The 23,911-nt window shown below is 37.2% G+C and overlaps 1 protein-coding gene across 1 annotated transcript in view; it reads left to right on the top strand.

Moving 5' to 3' along the window:
• ITGA4 (integrin subunit alpha 4) overlaps positions 1-23,911 on the top strand; it is a 1,222,769-nt gene that overhangs the window by 230,485 nt on the left and 968,373 nt on the right. Inside the window, exon 2 of the mRNA XM_044075262.1 lies at positions 14,879-15,000. Within this exon, the coding sequence (XP_043931197.1) occupies positions 14,879-15,000 (122 nt within the window). The remainder of the gene's footprint in view (positions 1-14,878; positions 15,001-23,911) is intronic.

The raw sequence follows: 23,911 nt of genomic DNA, 5'->3' as shown, positions 1-23,911 counted from the left end.
AAGGTTTGCTAGGACTTATTTCAGCCCAGTAGATAGGATAAGCTCATTCAGACCATGGAAATGACTAAGTACAGGCTTTTATGTCTGTGTAGATTCCTAAATCTGGTCTGACAATGCCACTCAGGTGAATAAAATTCACTGTGAATATTTCCAAGAAAGTCTGGGATTGCCATCTTGACAGGAGCTAGTCAACTTCTAACACAGAACCTTTGAGACACCTCAGAGACTGAGGTCTTGAACATGGTTAGTTTGGACTCAGTATCACTGACTTCTCTTGCAGCATAGCTGAAGATTTCTTGGAAATAGATTTTGAAGATAATAGCTAGCTACTTACGTATTTGTTAGCCAGCTAAGTAATTAATCTGAGGATCCATTTCAGTCATTAAGCAGATCAGGAGAAGGTCACAGAAGTCATATTTAAGACCATTTCCTAACAGTTGATATTAAGGCAGCAAACAATTACTGTAGCATTTACCATATGATGCTTAATAAGAAAAGTAGCAGGTATTACTGGTAGCTGCAAGAACAGTGTTTTTTTTCCCTCAGGGAATTCTTGTAAACTGGTTCTCATGTCTGTTATAGACAGATGCCAACAGTAAACATTTCCTAACTAACATTGGTTGGGTAATTATAAATTCATCCCCAGGCTGTCCGTCATGCCTCTTATAGACAAAGGCTGACAGTAAACATTCCCTCCAACATAACTTTTTAGCAACCTCCTAACAAACGTATCCAATTAAGACACACATGTTAAGGGGATGCAGGTCGGTTGGATTGCATGGCTAGGTTTATAAAGGCCCTGGTGACCAGTAGCCTTGTATATACGTATGAACCTAAGAACAACAGTTGGTGAAAGATTCCTCTAGGGTGAGAAAAATAAAGCACAATTATCCCATTCTTGATTATCATATTCTTAATCCTTTTTGATAACTAAAATATTGTGACTATTAATTTACTATTAAGTCACTAAATTAAGTCTAAAGTGTACAAGAATAAAAGAAGCTGTAAGTAATTACTCTTTGCAGGCTGAAAACATACAGTATGTAATAAGGCCAAAGTAGTAATTTTGAAATGCCTGTTGCTATGGATGCTACATACTGTATCAAAAGCAAACATTTTACAGTGCTAATGATATAATTACTTCTAGTGAGGACTGTGAAGCAAGACCAAAAAACAGCCTGCATTATGTGAAGGCTGTACAGTGTGAACTGTAAATATCACCCGTTGTAAAACTAGCACATATGAAAGTTGAACCACAAATTAGAATGTCATGGCAACACATGAAAATAAAGGAAAACAATTCCATGCAGATATAGCTGTTTAATCACTTTTACAGTTGTAGAGGCCGTATAGCACTGGCATAAAAAGGAGCAATATGTTCTGAGTAATGAACACAATAAAACTGGCAGGAAGGGGTGTAAGTGTAAGCTGAAGAGGAGGAAGTCAAACTAGGTATTAAAAGCAGGTATATTGTGAAGAGATTTGAAAGTGGTATAGAAAAAATATCCTGAAGGTTATTAAATCTGAACATTTCCAGGTGAAAGAAGTTGTGACAAATCATCAAGTCAAAGGGATCATACTCGTTGGCATGGGATTATTTGTTTTCTAAAACCCATCAACCCAGAGCTGCTCAGTGAGAGCATTCCAACAACACAAAGCTGCAGCCCTAGAATATTTCCAGTTGTTGGGAAGGAACCCACATTTGTATACAAAACTGGGCTCAGTTTAAAAGAGGGATTTGAACTTACTAACAAAAGTCAGGTAGTGGGTAATAGTGGTACAACAAGATGTGGTGCTTGTGCACAATGCAAGTTCATACAAGCTAAGAACATGATAACCCTGCAAAACATTTTGAAGTTTAAGGTTTTCTTTGAAAAAGGAAATTGTCAAACATCAGGGGTGATATATCTGGCAGCTAGTAAAACCTGTCCAGCTTACTAAATAGGCAAGACAGAAAGGCGTGTTAGGGACAGAATATATGAGCAGCAGTACCAGATTACTACAAGAAATATAAATAATGACCTATATAAATATTCATTAGTATGTGCAAATTTTGTTCAGTTTTTATTTGGTATTGTGGAGCGAGTAACTGTGGTGGTTCTGCGGTAGCGTTGTCGCCTCACAGTTAGACGTTGCACGTTCGATTCTCAGTTAGAGTGTCTTCTGTGTGTCGACATGCATGAATGGGTGTTCCTTCATTGAAGGCTGTGCATTAGGCCCGGCAAGCCAGCACGTAAAAATCTACTGCCAATCATTAGCGGACCGGAGTTTCGCTGTGGCGACCCCTATCCGGGAAAAGCCGAAAGACAGTATTGTGGAGCGAGTAAGAACAAATCCTAGAGGGGGAGATTACAGGAATTATATAGAGGAAAGGGAAATTAAGTGGCAAATAAAACTAGCTGCGACCCATGCACCAGGTCTTAATGAAATGGTATCCTTAAAACCAATATTAGTGAGGAAAGCTACCTCATAAGTACTGTGTGTCTTAGTCTGTGTATATGTGTGGGGGGGGGGGGTTCAAATACACACTGCAACTGTGGTCCCACTTCACAAAGGCGGTGCCTCCACCGACCCTGGAAATTACCGGCCCATTAGCTTGACAAGCCTTATCTGCAAAGCCATGGAGAGGATCATAATGGACCTCATAAATAAAGACATAGGGAATTTGCAGACTTTGGATCCATCCCAGTTTGGCTTTGTCAAAGGCAGATCATGCCTTCTAAACTTGGTTGACTTTTTCGAAACAGTCACTAAAGCCATTGATGAGGGAAAGGCAGTCCATACAGCCTACCTCAATCTGGCGAAAGCCTTCGATACAATACCCCACTCGGGTATCATTGAAAAACTCATCAGCTTAAATGTTAACCCATACATCACAAGATGGGTTGCAAACTGGCTGAGTGACAGAACCCACAGGGTCAGAGTTGCTGGCGCCATGTCAGACTCAAAGCCTGTCACAAGTGGTGTACCACAGGGCTCAGTCCTGGGCCCACTCTTGTTTGGCATCTACTTTTCCGAAGTACAAGCAAACACAGGAGGGTTATGGCTGACAAAGTTTGCAGATGACTGCAAACTGGCGCCATAGTAGAAAACACATCTGACACAGATATCCTTCAGAAGGGTCTCACAGAAATGGATAACTGGTGCCAGAGCCATGGCCTAAAGTTAAATGCCAAAAAATGCATAGTCATACCCTTCGGGAAAAACAAGGTTACCCCTAGCTACCAAATAGGTGGCAATCCACTGAGCACAGAAGTAGTTATCAGGGACCTGGGGACCCAGGTTGATAGTAGTCTGTCATTCGACACCCATGTAGCTAAAGTAGTTAGGAAGACCTTCTACATTGCCCACCTTATCATGAAGGGATTCTCATCTAGATCAAGGGAGGTCATAGTCTCCCTATACTCATCACTCATCAGACCAATGATTGAGTACAATGCCCCATTCGGAATGTATCTGACCCGACACTTGCAGCAGCTGGAGAGGCCACAAAAGTTCCTCACCAAAAGGATAAAGGGTCTCAAACATCTGTCCTATGCTGCCCGACTGAAAGAACTCCAGCTCTATTCAGTCGCCACCGCTTGCTCAGAGGTGACCTTTGCCTAACATACAAGGCCATGTCAAACCCAGATTTGATGAATATGCTTCACCTGAAAAAATCTAGATCTGTCAGAGCCACAAGGGCGGGAGACTTAAACCTCGACACGGCTATTAATAGGACGTGCTGGAGGGATAGATTCATCACCCAAAGACTCCCTATGCTGTGGAATAAAATCCCGGTATATGTAAGGCAGAGCACCTCGCTGGCCTTGTTCAAGAGAAATCTTGACCAATGGATGGGAGATCGCAGATATACCCCAGGGATTACCTCAGTGTCACTGCTCGACAGAGGCACAGCAAAATAATGGGTATAGTTCCCCATACTAAAGGGGTGGCGTAAGCCACAAAACTATGGTCTAGGCTTGTAAATGCCCTTGGGCAGATAGCCTAGTATGAACCTATGAACCTATGAACCTATAATATATTTATGCTTTAAACCAAGCCAATGGATAAAATGTGGTTGATTTTTTATTTTAAACAATTTTTAAGTTTATATTTGATGAATGTTTTGGAATTGGAAAAGTTCATTTTATAAATGATGTTTGTTAAAATATTCTTGTGTTAAAAGTTGTTTATAGTGCATTTCATTTGAGCATTAAGGTAGTTGTATCTTTAAAGAATTGTGAAGGGTGATGACATCACTCATTTTTAACAGTATTTAAGGGTTGTACTATGAAGTGCAGTTAATTCTGATGAAGTCCCCAGTTTAGGGGATGAAAGCACTCAATCTGTGTCTTTGTATGTTTGAAGAATAAAAACAGCTTGGACTGAAAAGTTTGGCTGACTGAAAGTGTTTCCTACTGCTTCACAGTGTATGTTTTGGACTTTTTTAAGTTATATTTTACACTGTGGTTACTTTTGTTTTTTTTTTATAAGCTGAAATACTTAACTACACAGATTTATTTTTAGCATCTGGTCAGTCAGCTATGTATATGGTCCATACTTTAGTCAGACATATCCTTTTTCTCCAGTACTACTGTATTTGTGGGAGGCATTGCTGTCTTCATTAAAACTGAGGTGATCTACTTTACTATGTGCTCTTTTTTATTTAATTAATTAATATTAATTATTGAAATCTGTTGACCTGGAAATTCCACTGGGTCAGAATAACCCATTTTCAGTAGAGGCCCGGGGAGAAAAGCTCCAGCAACAACAAACTAAAAAAAAATATTATGTAACAGGATAAGATTTACAGTAGTAAGAAACCATATAAATATAAACAGCATTTCTTAGTGATGGAAATATGCAGTGTAAAATGTCATTATGCAGTGGAAATAAATGGCAGTAGAACTTGCACAGTATATAAATGGATAACTTGTTGAGGACATTCAATATATACAGTCATGACACACAGTATATTCTATACTCTATACTGTACTTTCTGTCCTCTACTTTTGCCACTGGTCAGCCAGTCATAATGTGTGCTGTACAAGTGACATTTTGCTTACTGAGGTGGAGGGGATTTCTGCTACAGTGTGTAGTTTTTGGATGTTATTGTTGGAAGTAGGCTGAAGAATATTACCACTGGCACTGCAGCTGTGCTTATTATAGGGATTTCTGCCATTGTGTGCTACTGAAAATAAGTTACACTGTATATTCCTTGCCTCTGGTTAGTAAAACATTTCCTTTTCTGAAACAAGTGAGTATTGGTGCAGCAGGGGAAGGAGTTGCTTCCTTTATACTTTGTTTTCTTCAGTTATTCTAAAAACACATGTTGGCCTCAATGTATGGCTAAGAGTTTGATTCCTTTGTCTGACTGTACTAGAAGCAATATGGCTATAATTGGGCAGTTGTGTATGACTGGCTATTTATTTAGAAATGTAACATTGCTCAAAGTTGATCTTATTATGATGTAGCTCCATGCATTTCAGTTAGCCCCTACAATTCACTAGTTCTCTGCAGATCTGAATTGCTTTGAATCACAGTCCTCCCTGCTTATCAATAAGGCCACACTGATTGTTTCTGTCTCAGTCCAGATTACTACCAAGAGTTGTCCAAACTGACAGTTTGATTAGTGTTTTCAGTTAAGTGTCCAGAACATGTGGTCTTAGATTTGTTGATATTATCACAAAGTCTTTCTTTCAATATAATATCCTCTGATCCTAGCATACCTTGCAGCTTCCTTATATTCAAAAAAATATACTTGTTTTGGACAATTTGTCACTTTTACTATAATTCAGGAGGAGCTGACTACACTCATTCAGTACTTAGAGGCCATTATTCACAGTCATGCCCTATCCATGTATCTCCATTGTATGCTATACAAATGTTGACATCTACTGTGACTCCACATCTAACCTTCTTTTGACTTTTATATTTTATCATTATATATATGTATCTAATTGCCCCTCCCCTAAAATTTTGTGCTGCCATATACTTACTTGTTAGCATGTTTTGTCTTACACTGGGAAGTCATTACACCATATATCTGCATCCTTACTAAAGGACTCTCAAGCTCTGTTTGTGCTTGGACTTAAAATAATTGTGATAATATTGATTGATCATTCCTCCAGGAGGATTTTGGCAATTGTTCCATTAGACAACAATGAGACTTGTGCTGTAGTGGCAGCTGCAGTAGGTAGATTCATGAATTCCACCATTTTGTTGACTCTAGTTTGAGGAGTTGGTCAGTTTAGTCACATACATATGTTGATTATGCTTCTAATGTGACTGCTGCTCCCTGAGACAACTCAGCATTTCAATCCTTAGTTCTACACTTGCCAGATGATGACACAAATGTCTAATGCTAGTCCATCTGTTGCAGCTCGCAGTAGACCTCTCTTGAGAGGGAATATTGCAGTTGCGGAATGTATCCTTGTAGCTGATTGAGCTTGAAATGCAAACTTTGATAAACCAGATTTACCTAGAGAACAATAGTGAACAGCCCTTGAGAACATGCACCAACCATTGATGGAGCAGTGGCCCTTTTCTTCTGGAGGATAGCAACACTTTGGTAGATTACCTGCACCAATCATGGTGAGCTGGTGAGATACTCACAAAGAACATCTTTGCATGTTCTTCTAGACTGTGATTCATGCTGTTAATTAGACAAGGGTTTTTCAAGTTGTAACCCAATCTGCTGGTTGATTCCACAGTCCATTGAACTCTGGCTTCCCTATTTCTTTTATAGGGATAAGCACCATTGGTGGAGGTATAGCCCAGTACACTAGCTGTGGTGGTTTACCCACTTACTCATTCCTAATCATCCATAACTTTTTGTATAACTGTTTCTGTCTAGGGTCATTTGCTCACTCGTTATCTGTTTTGCAATTGTTGCATTATGCTCTGACTTTGCTATTTCTGTTTTTGAAGATTTTGTCAGAATTATTCTTTTTCATGCCTTTCTCACATAAACTTCCATAGGGAAGAGTACTGCCAAGCAGGGGGGGGGGGGGTATTATCCAACACAATATCTATCATCTGTTATATAACCTTTTCTGCTCTATGTTAGTAGTTATGCTATTTTTGTGTGTCCTTCTGTTTCTCCTAAATTTCTTTCTCTTCATTTCTTAGTTCTGCCTCATTAATTTACTCGTGTTTTTCATTGTGATTGACAATCTTGCCTTACTTTTGCCTTTTGATATATCAAGGGATCTAATGTCATTAGAGAGCTCTGCAGATGATCCTTTGAAAGGCTGCTAACCCATCCCATTTTATCTGTGATGATCTGTGAATATATCTTCCTTTCAAGATTTCATTTGCAGCACATTCATGTTGGTTGTTCTGAGAGATGGACCCAGGCTACTTTGTGCAACATCATTATTTTTGTAAAGCAATCCAATAAATCCACTCGACCTCCAAGGCAGATGTAATAAAACTTTAATTAATATACGGTAAGCGTTTTCATGCCCCACTGAGCACTTCTTCAGACCACATAAATATATTAAAATAACATCATTATATACATCGCTCTATTTCAAAAACACCTATCACATAAAAGCATCAATAAAAATCACTTAAACAATCTCTGCCCCCTCAAAAAAGGTTTTAAAGGGACTGGACCATTTAGCCCTGGTGGTGCATCACTATGTAACCTGATAATCCAAATAGTCTCCCTTTGTTCAAGGATATTATTAGAGTCTCCAAATCTCATATTGGTTGCTATCTAACATTTTGAATTTAAACATGGGAGTAGGGTCACTGTTCATTACACGAGTAGCCAAGGCATTTCTACAGTCAAATTTCCTGATGGCTAATAGATGTTCACGTATCCTATCTCTCAATTGCCTCTTGGTCTTACCTACATAGAAACTACAGCATGATTGTCAAGTTGCCAAATAGACCAAAAAGATACTATTACAGTTAGTTTTGGAATGACTAGAGTATTCAAAGTGTGTGGCAGGGTGTATAAAAGAGGGATGTATATCTATATATGCACAAAAATTACAACTTCCACATGCTGATGTAAAACCAACCTTTTCATTAATATGAGAGTCTGATCTATTATAACATAACATGCGTTTAAGATTGTGTTTATTTTTAAAAATAAATTTAGGTTGCGGTCCTACAACCTGACCAATCTTCTCTTCTAGCATAAGAACTGGCCAATTCCTTTTAATAATATCGCAAAATATTCCATGATAATTGGTATAATGCATAGAAAAATTAACTACACGCTGTTTATTATATTGTTTGTGACTGGTGTAAGGTGTAGTAGATTTATAATGCAAGAAAGGTTGTACACTAGTATGCCTAAGCTGAGTAACCTCTTTAGCCATCTGATTAACTTCTTTATGTTTATATCCTCTGTCTCTAAACTCATTAGTTAATTTAGTTAGATCTTTCTCAGATACATCCTGAGCACTATCTAACCTTGAGACACGCATACCCTGTCCTTTTAATACATTCTTAAATATTCTATTAGGATGCATGCTGTCCCTATGTAGGGTGACATTGACTCTATATTCCTTTCTATGCATCTGAGTTGCCATATGACCATCAGGAGTTTTGTATAATCTAACATCCAAAAAATCCATAGAAGTATATGAGAAATGGTATGTAAATCTTAGAAAGCTTGTAGTTATATGTAGGTAGTCCACAAATTGTGGTATTAATTCACTAGGACCTTTTCATAAAATGAGTAAATCATCTACAAACCTCTTGAAGAAGACTATATGTCTCCTATAAATATGTTCACATAATACAAATCTCCTTTCCCAATTACTCATAACTAAATTGGCATAGCTGTTTGCGCCGGGGGTCCCTATTGCAACCCTCACCATTGCCAATAATATTGTCCATCAAAGCAAAACAAATTATGCTCAAGTATGATACTAAGTAAACTACAAATTAATGTATTCTTATCCTGACTAAAACGGCCATCAGTTTTTATAATTTCATTCAACATTTGTAGACCTTGTTCATTCGGTATACACTAGTAAAAAGTGATTGCACATCCAGGGCTAAAATAACTTTTTTGAGGGGGCGGAGATTGTTTAAGTGATTTTTATTGATGCTTCTATGTGATAGGTGTTTTTGAAATAGAGCAATGTATATAATGATGTTGTTTTAATATATTTATGTGGTCTGAAGAAGTGCTCAGTGGGGCATGAAAGCGCTTACCGTATATTAATTAAAGTTTTATTACATCTGCCTTGGAGGTCGAGTGGATTTATTGGATTGCTTTATTTCATTTGCTGACTTCCACTGGTACCTTTATTTCCACAGTGGCATTATTGGTTCTTATCATTATTTTTGTGATATTTTTTTTTCCAAATAAAGTTAATTAGTTTGCTAGTGTATAAAATTTTCAAGTGAAATAATTAGTATTTTCTATTTTTTGGACAGCTTTTGTTTCTGCCGTTTCCTCTTCATATACCTAAAGCTATTTTAGTTTTCATTACTGTTCTGTTACTGTTAACTGTTGCCACTTGATCTGCAAATGTATATGTTGTTATTTGTAAAAAAGTTAGTTCCTCTTGGCTATTTTTTGTGCTGTTTACTTTCATTTAGTTTCTTATACCATCATTGTTAACTATGGTTTTTGGTGTTAGAGTGGATAGAAAGCTATTTAAAAAAATGAAACTATGGTTGTAAAGTACCAACTCAGGACAAAGCGCCCTCTGTGCTTTATGGCAAGAATGTTTCAATCCATGTGTAATATTTGCTACACTGCTTAGGCTATAAGGGAGAGAAGGAGTAAGCACTGAAATTATTTAAAAGTGAGAAAGGGTTCAAGCTCGTCCTGAGCAGAACTTTGCCCTTAATGGTTCCTTTAGAGTCTAATCCATTGACTTGTAGTATGTCAAGCCAGTCTGGCTTTTGAGGAAGAGACTTCCAAACTTTTAAAGAAACAGAAGAATAAAAAAATACAGTTATACCTCTGCAAAGCCTCAGTTAAAAAGGGCTAAAGTTGATGATGCTCTGCATTCTGATTCATTTCTGGGTATGAGTGCTGCATTGTCTGTTAAAGGAATTCCTTTAAAGTCTCCTGTTAATCTTCTTAGGACTTCAGCGTAATTTTTTTGAACGATTAAAAGATCTCATGTCATCTCATGTCATGGGCTTCAGATATCAGTAAGATCCAGGTCCATCTCCTGCCATACATAAGAAATCCACTTTAGCAAGCTTATGAAGGCTTTCATTTCAGCCCAATAGAGGGTGTCTGCAGCTGCAACTCCCACTGGCTTTTATATAGATGCAATCACTTTTTCAGTCCACCATTCAGTTCAGGAACAGCCTGGTTTGATTCCAGTTCTGATCGTAAGAGTGATAGAATTGATCAAGTGGTATCAAGGTCGATGTTGGGAGATCTGTCAGCAGCGACTGTAGTCATGCTCCTAGGCCCACTGCCTTTGATATCTATTACACATTTGCTGATTTTGCTGTTGATGTCAGTTGTTTTGATGTCTATATTATTGCCATTGATGAAACCACTGGCCCTTATTTTGGGTTTGAGCTCAGATTTTTTGTCAGGTTTGATGATGTCAGTCTTTCAGGCCATTGAGCCAATGCTACTGAATGCAGGCCTGGAATCAATAGGTCTGTTACTCCTAATGTTAGAATTCCCAAGGACCAAGCTTGATGCTAACCCTGCTGATATCAGTGCAGGCCACAGGGAATTGGTTCTTTGACAATGTGGGCTAGCATTCTTAACATGCACTAGTGATTATGTTAACACTGTTGATGCAGACAGTTTTGCATTGTACCTGCACTTTTGATAAAGGCAACAATATTGAGGCAGACAGTTCTACATTTGCTACTATCACCACATACACCCCACACAATGTTTACCTCAAGATAGTTTGTTGCATTAGCTTGTAGCCTTCCACTTTTTCAGACAGCAGGATAAATGGTATGAAAGTCTCTGGCAGGGACTCTACGTGCTATCTGGACCTGTCTGAGTTTTCTTCTCCCCAAACTTTTTTCTTTTGTTTGTTTGTTTGTTTGTTTATGCGGTACCCAAATTCCTGCCCCACATCTAGCATGTAATTATATCTGTATAGAAATAGACCACCACTATTGCCGTTTACAAACATCTGCATCCCTGAACTCCTCCAAGGACTGCAGGTTCATAGGTTCATAGGTTGGTACTAGTCTATCTGCCCTAGGGCCTATACAAGCCTAGCCGTAACAATTCTCTGGATATTTCTTCCCGCAATATTTAGTTCCCTGGACCCCTGTCTAGCAGGGCAACTGATGTGATCCCTGGGGTGAATTTCCTATCTCCCATCCAGTCGTCAAGGTTCCTTTTGAAGAGCGCCAAGGAGGTGCTCTGCTTGACATGTATGGGCAGTCTATTCCAGAGTATGGGGAGTCTCTGGGTCAGGAACCTAGCCCTCCAGCATGTTTTGTTCATTGTGATGACATGGTTTAGATCTCTATAGTGTGTGGCTCTGAGGGATTGGGATTTCTTTAAGTGGAGCATGTCCAACAGCTCAGAGTTTGACATGGCCTTGTATGTTAAGCAGAGATCACCTCTGAGTAGACGATATGCCACAGAGTATAGCTGGAGTTTTTTTTAGACGGTCAGTATAGGGCATCTGCTTTAGGCCTGTGATTCATTTAGTGAGGTATTTCTATGGACTTTCCAGCTGTTGCAGATGTCTTGTGAGGTACATACCAAACGGGGTGCTGTACTCTATAATTGCTCTAATGAGGGATGAGTACAGTGGGACAATGTCTTCCTTTTTACTGCATGAAAAACCCTTAGTGATGAGGTGTGCCACATAAAAGGATTTCCTGACTGTTGTGGCGATGTGGATATCAAAGGTGAGACCACTGTCCACCTGTGTCACTAAATCTGTCATCACACCTTCAGTGTTTAGTGTACTGCCACTTATGTGGTAATTCATAGGTACATGGTTTTTCCCAAAGGGGATAACTATACATTTCTTGGTATTAAGCTTGACCGCATGGCTCTGGCACCAAGCATCTGTTTCTATAAGGCCCTTTTGTAGAATATCCACATCATTTGGGGATTCAATAATGGCTCCAAGCTTGCAATCATCTGTGAACTTTGTTAACCAGAGTCCCTTAGTGTTGGCCTGTACTTCAGAGAAGTAGATGCCAAACAAGAGTGGTCCCAGGACTGAACCCTGAGGTACTCCACTTGTCACTTGTCTGGAGCTGGATTTGGAGTCAGCTACTTTTACAGTCTGGGTTCTGTCAGTATGCCAGTTGGCAACCCATTGAGTGACATAGGGATTTATGCCCAGCTTAGTAGGTTTATCTCTGATTCCAGAGTGGGGGATGGTGTTGAAGGCCTTGGCAAGGTCCATATAGGCTGTGTGGACCGCCTTACCCTCATCCACAGCTCTATAGACTTATTCGAAGAAGTCAGTCAGGCTCAGGAGACAAGATTGGCCCTTCACGAACCCAAACTGGGTGGGGTTCAGTGTTTGAAGGCTGCCAATGTCTTTGTTTATAAGTTCCATGATAATGTGTTCCATGCCTTTGCAGATCAGGCTCGTCAGACTGATGGGATGATAGTTCCCCGGATCCAAGGTGGATCCCCCTTGTGGAGTGGGATAACTGTAGCTGTGTGCCACTCAGTGGGCACAAAGCCTGAGGTGAGGCTATGATTAAACCTGACACTTAGGTGAGGTGCCAGTTCATTTTGTAGTTCATGTAGTATACAGCCCGGATGTCATCTAGTCCCATGGATGCTGTATTCTTAGCTTTGGAGAGTGCGGTTTCTACCTGTGTGGTCGTGATTACCGGAATTTGGCAATCTTTTAGTATTGAGATGGGCCCCTTAGGGGGTGAGAGGGGGGTGAAGTTTGCACTAAATCAATCTGCTAGGATATTGGCAATATCCTTGGGATCAGTATATTTATTGCCATTCTGTTGTAGCTCAGAGCATATCTGAGCATTGCCATTTAGATTCTTGACATAACTATAGAATGCCTTGTGGTTGTCTTTGGAATCTTTGGCAATTTTATTTTCATGACTAGCTTTGGAGGATTTTATGAAGGATCTCAGTTCCTTACTGAGGCTGGTAAGGGAGTTTTTTGCATCCTGGGATTTTCCTCTTTTCTGCTACAGTTTCTTTCTTCTGTTGTATAGTTTGTTTATGGCAGGGGACCACCAGATTGACTTCCTTTTTTTGGAGGAGGGCATCTTGGTTCTATTTGGGATGGCACGATTCATGCACAAGTGGATGTGCTCATACATTGCCTTAGTGTAGGTTTCAGCAGTTGAACTTTCAGCTCCCATCTGCATGGGTGTCATGAAGTTTGTCACTTCTGACTTGAGTAGCATGAAGTTGGCTTTGGAGAAGTTTTTTACGGAGGTTTCCTTACTGGGGGGGTAGGGTTGGGATGTGGATGTCAAGGGTGATTTGCTTATGGTCAGACCTAACCAATGAGGGGGTGACCACTGGTGTGGAGCATCTATCTCCCATGTTGGTAATGACCAGGTCTAGGATATTGGAGCCCTTGATGGGACAATGGATCAGTTGATCCAGGGCGTTGGAATTTATGAATTCCAAGAACCGTTGGGAAAAGGTGTTGGTACCTGAGTAGTTTTCCCAGTTAATGGCAGGGTAATTGAAATCACCCAGTATTAGGGTGTTTGGTTTTATGTTAATATTGTCCAGTATGTTTAGAAAGGTGTGGTGAGAATTGTGTGGCATGGTGGGGGATCTGTAGCAAGCTACAATTTGGATTGCAGTCTTACCTTGTGTTAGTTGCACCTGGAGAATTTCAGATGCATTGTATTGGGCAACTAGCCTGGAGGTGTGAATATCCTGGGTGAATATGGACACTCTTCCACCTTTATAGTTCATATATATTTATATATTTATAGCTTATACCTATAGCTCTGAGTGAAGAATCTCTCCCCCTTCTCCCAGGATAAGTGATCTAGTGAAATTTATATCATTCAAGGTGTATCTCCCAGGACCATCTCTTCAAGGAATCATGTCCAGTAATCAAATCTAGATCGCTTAGTTTACAATCAAGGTTCCCTCTCTTTGTGTCATTTGCTGTTTTTTTTTTTTTTATTTTTTTACTATTTTTTCCTTTATATTACCTGTGGATTGGCTGAAAAGGGGCCACTCCATTTACCTTAATTAAAAATATTTAAAATATTTAAATATGTAAAAACATATGCAAATGAAAAAGTATGTAAATACATAAATAAAAACATAAATAAATAGTGAATTAATAAGCATACCATAATGGTCTTTAAGGCCATTAGTGCGTGAAGGACAGCAAAATAGAAAACTGTAATTAAGAGTTTAGAGTCACTGAATAGGTTAGCAAGAAATAGACTGAATGATGTAGCTGAATGTAGTACATTTAAATGAAAGTTAGTGCAAATTTATGCTAGTGTGTTGGCTGCTATGAAAGATTTAACAGTAGGTTCTTTGAATGTATTTTTTTTACATAAACTGTTAATATGATGTAATTTGACAAACACAATGAGTTTGGTGTGATGTGAGTGTAGGTAAAGAACTAAGCAACAAAGAGGTAAATGTTTCTTTTCACTGAAGGGTGATGTTTAAGCCAGCATAAACACAGATATAGTGAGCTTTGCAGCTGTGGGCAACAGAAGAGAAGGTGTAATATTTATGCAAGTAAGCACTTGTTTGCACATAGAGAGAACACATAAATAATTCATACTTATGAGACAGTGGAAATATTGAAGGACGGTGTGTGTCTTTCATGTTCAGCCTTACCCATTCCATATCCTTATTAATTAAAACAAAAAGTATTTTTTTTCTTAATTTGTAGCAGGATTTTAAGAATGACAGTATTTTTAATCAGTAGTTTAATTAGCCTACCTTATTAAGCAAAGCTGTTAACTGATGTTCTCAATGTATACTAATTTTTAGGCTTCTTGCTGGAGCCCCAAAGGCAAACTGGTCATCGAGCACTTCAATTAAAAATCCTGGTGCAATTTTCAAATGCAGTGTTGAAGACAACCCCGAGATGACTTGTGAGCAACTACATATAGGTGAGGTGCTGAATTTTAGAGTTTTGTGGGAGGTGTGTTTGTAGTATGTAGTTAAACACTGTTAAGCTTAAAAGTTTCTGCATAAAAATGTGATTGTAATGTCCTGCGTACATCACACAGCTTATTGTACTGTCTTCCTTTCATAGGCAAACCAATATAATATTGCGCAACTGAGTGCATATAGATGCTGGTCTACACAGAAGAAACGAGACATTTTCATTTTAGAAAGTGTGTTGCATCTCTGTTTTCAGACAGCTATATTTTTATATTCTGTGGTAGTGCTACAGAAGTTCAAAGTGTTAACACATCTTCTTGTATCTAGGTGATGGGATATCTTACTGTTGGCAGCATCTTTCTAGGTAAAATATGATGTGTGGCAGTTTAGTGAAGGGTTTAAACCATGACCTGCTAATGAGTTTTATCCTTTAGTAATAGGTTTGTTTCCCATTTGGTTATTTTTTATTTTATGTTTTTGCCAATCTGTTAATTATACAGGCTGGCAATTAAAAAACTGCTTTGCCAATATTTACATATGTTATAAAAGCATAATGAGTGTTGGAAGCCAAATGGTGGAAGTGCTTCCTACTGGCATACTAATATTCATACCGTAGCTGTGGCTGGGGCACTAAGAGTTACATGTTCAGAAGAATTTACAAAACTACATTTTTCAGGTAGTAGTTTGATATATACTGTAATGATGTAAAATGATATAAAATGAACTTTTGATTTTGTACATGAGGATGCATGCAAACACTTTTTTTGTGCAAAAACAAAAGTTAATTTCTCACTTTTAGAGATAATCCTTAAATACAATGACATTGTTGTTTGCTAAGTTGCGTTCTGTACATACTGGTAAACTGTATGCATTAGTTTCATTCCTGAAGACTACATATGTAGTTTTAGAAGGAATGTGTTACAACCCTGACAATTGTTTGTAGCAGCTCAGTTCACAAAGGGGCAGAACATGAAAGGAGGGTAGCGATTATTTCATTTTTAACAGTGTAGGAATGGGATGAGACTTGACAAAAACACTATGGACAGCCCAATGTCATTCATACAGGCAATAGTGTAGCCATCAATTAAGCAGTGAGTTTTGGGTACTTAGCAGTTTGTAAAGTATACACAGATATGTCATCACTGTTTGTGATGGAGGTTAGATAAGGATACATTCGCACGTCAGCTTGGAAAATAGATTGGTTTCGTTTTTATTAAAATGGTTTTATGCACATTGCCATAAAGCAACTCCATATGAAAAATGGAGGACCTAAAATGACATTTGAATGTAGGTAATAAATTGGGAGACACAGTACTTAACTATCAGATAATTAGGGTGTAGCATACAAGCAAGCTTAGTGCTAAGTAGGAGTGACCAGATTACTGTCATGTAGTTTGGTACAAGGACCGGTCCTAATAATGTTTCGCAAAAAATTGACATTACATGTAAGGTCAAAGAAGAGCTAGTCTGTATAGAAGACATTGTCAGAACTGTCGTCAGCACCGATTCTCCAAATGTAATGGAATGAATACCTACAGAGTTCGTAGCTTAATGATAGTCCACCAGGAGTTTAATTATAAAAATTCAAAATCCTGCTTCTCATTATTGGTGCCCACTGAAAAGAAAGTACTGGAAGCATTATGGACACAAGAAAAGCAAGGTGACATCAGAGGAGCACATAATAGAGACATGACATGGGAATGCATTAACTAGGGCATAGTTGGTGTCTGTATCATGGTACTCGTAATGAAAGTGAAAGGAGGACATTTTTGTTATCTTGTGAAACAGAACTGTGTAGTCATGTTTAAAAGTTTTAAAACACTGCAAGGTTTGTGTCAGTTACCCTATGGTCTTAATAAAAATAAGAAGCACTACAAAGAACAAATGAAATGTAATGCATTATACGTTTTCATAACACTTTAAAAAGAAAACCAGTGTTTTAATTAAAGTGTAAAAAAATACAAAAATAAGTATACATGAACACCCTTCTTTCATCTGACCAAAATTCAAAATTCGTAAATAAGTAGTTAAATAGAACAAGTACTAAAGAGAAAGCATTTTCAACTCTTGAAACAGTCAAAAAGAAGGTTTAAGTAACAATAAATACATTATCCAGCCTTATCACAAACAAAAGGAAAAACTGGATAACAGATGAAAAAAAAATATGTAAACATGGCATTAAAAGTGTGTATTAAAACCCTGGTTGTTAAAAAAAAAATCATGCCTTAACATAAAGACTCTAGTCTCAGTATGTTGCAAGTAATGACATGCTCATTAAATGATGAAGTAGAGGTGACTCATGTAGTTGCAGTTGCCAATGCAATTATTTCATTTCTGCGAGAGATTGAAGACCATACCTCACTAATCACCTTAGAGCAATCAATGACATAAAAAAAATGACTTCCACATTGTAAAACAGAGCTGTTTTTCCTATAAGGCACTCGTGAGGTGAAGAATACATATGACACAGTGGTGAGTGATGTTTGTAAACGTTGTGTAGTTGCCTCTGTGCAGCATTAACACATAACATAATTCATTCCAGTAAACAGACATTTATAGTGACCTTTAGCACCAGTGGTCCTTACTAATTGTTCAAAGCTCAGATACGGACCTTACCAAATGTGTTTGTAACAGGTGAAAAGTCACATGGATATGTCCTTTTGAGTTTCTGAGAGACCCCAAGTCAGAGAAAACAAGGTATGGAATTTCATATCCCTATGGAGCCCAAGAGAATATCACTGCTACCCATTGCAAAAAGCAAGCTGGTTCCTGCAACTACTATGACCACACTTCTGAACCTCCTCTCGTACAAATTAATAAACTATGTTTACTGTCTAGCAGTAGCACACAAATTATATCACAGATACACAGCAGTTATCTACTTCAAGCATATTTAGAAAATGCAGTATTATTGTTAAGGCCAGGCTTCTCCAAAGCAATTGATGAAAAAGAATTCTCAAATCTTGTACCAGAAGCTCGGACGTCTTTACTTCAAATTATTGGAAACATCCAGAAATGAACCACATTTAAAGAGCAGGACCAAATTTCTTAGTGATAAATAATAGAGCTGCTGTTTTGATATTCGCTGAAAAACTGACGTTTAGCAGTATTAATCAGTGAACAGATGTGGCAAACCATAAGATGTATCACACTTGACTCCTCACACACTGCTTAATTGCACATATTTCAGTATCTTTACCATTTTAATTTGCTACTTTTGCTAATCTGTTTATGTTTTCTCTGTGCATTTCATGGGTCTATATTATAATCTTGAAGGTTTAAAACTTCGAATCACTAAAGATCGAACTTTAGTGATCAAAGTCTTAAACCATCGAAACCAAAAAAAAAAAAAAACTAAATTGGAAAAAAAAAACTAAATAGTGTGTAGGCAGGGGGGAAAGCCCCCCTGCACCCCCCACACCACCCCTATTCAAATATACCAACTCTGAGAATGCAATACATTGAAGTAAACGGAAATCTCTGTTTAAATGTTCGATGTAGTGCGCTTTCGGTATTCTCGTATCGTATTCGATATTGTCAGACTTCGAGATTTTAATATAGACCCCATTTCACTACTATATACTGTCATTGTTGTGGTATCTCTAACAAATCTAATTCTGCTTTGAAGTTTATAACTACCACACTGGCCCGGTCATACCTAAAAATGGTCTGTGGGCTAGCCAACAACCCAATTAACACAATAAATGAATAAGTAAATAAATAAATGTGACTTCAGTACTTTTTGGAAGATATTTCAGATGTGGCTTTCTTTTGCCCATAGGTTCACAAATATAGAAATCTTAACTATTACCATAAACATGTCAGGGTTATTAAGTAACATTTTCTGTTTGTTCTTTACAACTGGTGTAATCTTAGAAGAGTCAAAAAAAGAAGAAATACTTAACGCATTACTAAAACCAGCATACAAAAATGAAATAGTTAAATATAACAGTAGACACCCCTCTTCCTGAGGATAGCTGAGTATGATGTGTAACAACATCCTCTACGTTACGATTTACACTATAGGTTTTAGAACTCTGATTGTAAACCACGCTGTATAAACATTTCTGTCATGTTAACCAGTTCATTGCTGAGGTTATTATCTGAAGTAGTTGTTGTATCTTAATTGCTTTCTTATTTATTACATTCTACTTAATATAATAAGGATGTATGCAAGCCCTGGGTAGATAGGTGTGTGCAAAATATCTTGTTTTGTGTATTTGAATTAAAACAACAGTATTCCTGTCTTATAAAAATGTATTGTCTTGATAATGAATACAACTTGCAATCATTTTTGCTGTATAGTCAAATAAAACTGCTCACACCAATTAGGAACACTTGTCAAAGTCAGGCAAATAAAATAGTAGAACAAACACAAGTGCATCCACATGGAAAAGGCACTGAAGTCACTGAAAGTACTCACACAGTCAAATGTTGAAACCAGTCCAAGTGAGACGAAATAATACGAAAATTCCTCTTTATTCCATACATAAAACCACAAAGAATAAGCGCTTTCGCGTAGCTGTAGTACGCTTCATCAGATTCTGTTACAAGCTCTGTTATTCCAGTTTATATAGTCAAGCATTGTATTCAATTAGTGTGATTAATTAATTAGAGAACCATTTAATGACTTAACTTAAGGCAACCTCTTATTTCAGTTAAAGGGCTATATGTTCATTATTGTAAATGGATCCATTCAAATACAAATGCATATATATCTCCTCTATCACATCAAAATTTTGCGTTCATCTGTATATATGTATTTCATGGAGAACATAGCACTACCTTAATATAAGGAAATATAAAACTAATCACATAAAAACTTTCTAATCTATATTATCTTACTCATCTTTACGCTATTTCAGAATCATGAAACCTTCATCAAATAAAACCACATATTGTTCACATCTTAATATAATATATATTAAAGTGCATGGTGCAAATCTATATATAATATGATACTATATAATATGATCTCATAAATTAATATATGTATATATAAAAACTAACAATTCTATCAATAGGTAATAAAATATATAAATAATGATAATAATATATAAAAATTATTTATATATGGTTCTCTAATTAATTAATCACACTAATTGAATACAATGCTTGACTATATAAACTGGAATAACAGAGCTTGTAACAGAATCTGATGAAGCGTACTACAGCTACGCGAAAGCGCTTATTCTTTGTGGTTTTATGTATGGAATAAAGAGGAATTTTCATATTATTTCGTCTCACTTGGACTGGTTTCAACATTTGACTGTGTGAGTATTTTCAGTGACTTCAGTGCCTTCTCCGTGTGGATGCACTTGTGTTTGTTCTACTATTTTTGCTGTATAAGAAAAGAAATCAAAACTGCTGTTCATTTACATTAAAAACATTTTGAATTTCTGTACAAAGGCCTCCAGTAACAAAAAAGGAAACTTAAAAATTGTTTAAATGAAATATATTCTGCTGGTTTCAACATTTGACTGTGTGAGTACTTTCAGTGACTTCAGTGCCTTCTCCATGTGGATGCACTTGTGTTTGTTCTACTATTTTTGCTGTATAAGAAAAGAAATCAAAACTGCTGTTCATTTACATTAAAAACATTTTGAATTTCTGTACAAAGGCCTCCAGTAACAAAAAAGGAAACTTAAAAATTGTTTAAATGAAATATATTCTGCTTGAAACAGACAAGATATTGATACTAAATTCACCAAAGAAAATGCCATGGCGGCCTTCACTGACAAACCTTTTCAAAAAATAAATAAATAAAAAATGGTCTGTAAAATTAGCTTTTGCAATACATATCACAAAACATCTTGATTTCATTGTAATTCTTTTCACTAAGTAAAAAAAAAAAACTCTATTAATATTTTAATCCCCTCCTGTTGAAGGGTGCTTGGTTGAAATAAATTGATATCAGTGATATCCAACAGCAGCCAATAAAAAAACACATTAGATCTTGCATCACATCTGACTTATTTAAAAATGCCGACAGTTTTTTTTAAGGAATGAGCATGAGTCGCCATCGTGCTTTATGTGTTATCTATGCAATACACTAAGGTCTGCATTTTAGACCCCACTGCCAATGACTGGTTTAAAAGGGGATCTGTAAAATTCTTACAATTTTTTTTGAATACCAAACAAAATTATTTATATGGTATGGGAGTCATAGAAAATCTTAAATGCAACCAGATCAGTTAAGTCTTCAAGGCAATGCTTGGTGTGAGTATATCCACTAGAACCAAACCCACAAAGAAAAAATCCCTGATGAGCAGCAAAAAAAACAAAGGAAACAACAACAGTTCAGAATAAGTAGATTTGTTAAGCTATTTCATTCTAGAAAAGTCTAGAACTTCATTAGGCTAGAATGAGAAGAAAAGTATTTTTCATGTTTTAAAAATGAGAGCAGGAAGGTTGTATTGGATTCTGTATAAATGATAATGTATAAATGGTCTTCAAATGAATTAAGTTAGCATAACATTTTATGTAGATTTTATATGTGTTAGTATTTATTTATTGTACTGGTAATCTGTTTGGTTTCTCAATGTCTGGGTGTTTTATGTGTTGATAGTCATATGATTTGTTGTTTCCTTGTTATATAAAGCTTTGTTTTATAAGTGGCTTTATTCTGATGAGGATCAGTATGATTGTAGGATGAAAACACTTAATAAATCTACTTATTTTGGTTGTTTGTGATTGTCTTTGGATTTTTCTGCTGCCTGTGACTGTCCTTTTTTGGTAGTTGTCTTGCAAAATAATCAAGCAAAGCCAAATTGAACCACTCATCCTGATTTTATTTCAGTCAAAGATGTTGCATTATAATTATATTTAGGAGCCCAAAGTTGGAACATCTTATTGTTAAAGTATCAAGATACATGACAACCAGTCCCACACTCTTATTATAAATCTTTAGTATAAACATTTTAATAAGAGCATTATGAGAGATTAAAGGTGCTAGCATTCTTGAGAAGAGAATCTGCACATATTTAATTTACTATGTGTTTTCTTCTTTACCATTTGGTCTTTTCAACTGCCCCAGAGTTATTCACAAAGTCCTTCTGCATACTTTGGGGAATTCAAATCTTTTATTGTATGGATGATCTCCTGAGACATGCTCCATCCCAAAAGAGTCTTCTAAGAGGTTTGGATTTGGTTATGCATCTTCTGAACAATCGTTGGGGGGGGGTCACTGTGAACCTCAAAAAGTCTTTCTTATCTCCATCCAAGGATTCGATTTTTCTAGAATGCAAGCTCAGTACTCTATTAGTGGTAGCTTTCTTTCAAGTAGATAACATACTCTTTATCTCAGACTACTTTCAACACTTTATTCCAGTGAATGTGATGTCAGCAAGAGAGGTTTTGAGAGTTCTAGGATGCAAGGCATCAACAATACATGATACCTTATGCCAAAGTCCACATGAGGGATGTTCAGGTCTATCTCAAATTAATTTGGACTCAGTGCAGCCATTCTTTAACGTTCCTCTTCTACCCAGCCTCTCAAAGGAATTTCTTTAGTGGATTATCCAGATTTCATTCAACTCAGGTGTGCCCTTTGTGGTTCCTTCCGCTTGTTATTCATTGATGTTTCAGACCTGACATGGGGACCCTATTGCAAGATCGTCAGAGTCCAAGAGATTTGGTCACCTCAAAGAGAGGAAGGATCATTTAAACATAAATGAAATAAAGGCTCTTGCCTCAGCTCTTCAGTCCCTATATTACCTGTAGATGCCACATTCTCTTCAGAATTACAGACAGCACCATAGTTATGTGGTACATAAACAAACAGGGATGCACCAAGTCTTATCACCTTTGTAGACTTGCTTTTATTGCATGGGGAAATGAACACTATGGCAGATTTTCTGAACAGATCCAGAGCAGGCTTTTACAAGTGGATGCTGAACAGTCTTATCTGGACATTGGACATGAGTGAGAAACTCCCCAGGTAGATCATTTTTGCCTTCACATACAGCAGACAAGACGCCATGTCTTTTTCTTGGAAAAGGAAGTTCATTTATCCACCACATCCACTTCCTCTGATCCCCCAAATCATTCTCAAAATTAAAAAAAAATCATGTTGGTGACTTCCTTTTAGCCCTGGCAACATTGATCCCCCCTTCATTTCCTCTTAACCAGGGATAGTACACACAAATTAGCCCACAGGATGGACTTGGTGACACAGAACTAGGCTCTCTAATTCACCCCATCTACAGACCTTGAGTCTCACTCTATGGATTACACAATTTTAATTGCTTTTAGACATACTTTTAATGAAGATATTCTTAAGGATCTACAAGATGCTAGACAACCAACTACAAGGAAATTGTATCTTTCTAGAAAGAAAATACTTTCTTTGCGGTGCCATAAAAATTACCATAACCCGTATCAACTAGGTTTTTCTAATATTCTTGCTTACATGTGTGAGCTGCTGAAAGCTATACTATATTCCCTTCTATCAAAGCACATATGTCAGCCAACTGTGCATGTCTGCCTCTAGATCCACAACTGTACTTATTTTGGGGGCAGTTTTTAAAATGTGTCGCACTCATCAGACCATGACAAAGAGCCATTTCCCCCTTCTTGGATTCTGAACTATGTCCTGGAAAAACTTGCACTTTTTCATTTTGAGAGGGCTGCATCTTTATTTCTAAAGCTCTGTACTTGGAAAACTGTCTTTCTGGTAGCTTTGATTTCAGTTTAATGGGTGTCGGAGCATCAATGGCCATTAAACCATTCTACCTGTTTTCAATTTTTATAAAGTTAAGTTTAATAGTACTTCCTTTATGACTTATCTGGTCAGTGAGTATTCTTTGAACAAGAACATAAACTTACCTACCTTTTTCCTACTGCTTAGAATAAAGGAGAGAAAACAATGAATTCCTTGGATGTACATGAAAAGAGTAGATTTTATTTAGATAAAAT

This window comes from Protopterus annectens, chromosome 6.part0 (genome assembly GCF_019279795.1).
Source record: "Protopterus annectens isolate FY-2018-M chromosome 6.part0, PAN1.0, whole genome shotgun sequence".
NCBI classification, from domain to species: domain Eukaryota; kingdom Metazoa; phylum Chordata; order Ceratodontiformes; family Protopteridae; genus Protopterus; species Protopterus annectens.
The sequence above is the reverse complement of the archived record's forward strand: the minus strand, read 5'-3'. Positions and strand labels throughout refer to the sequence as shown.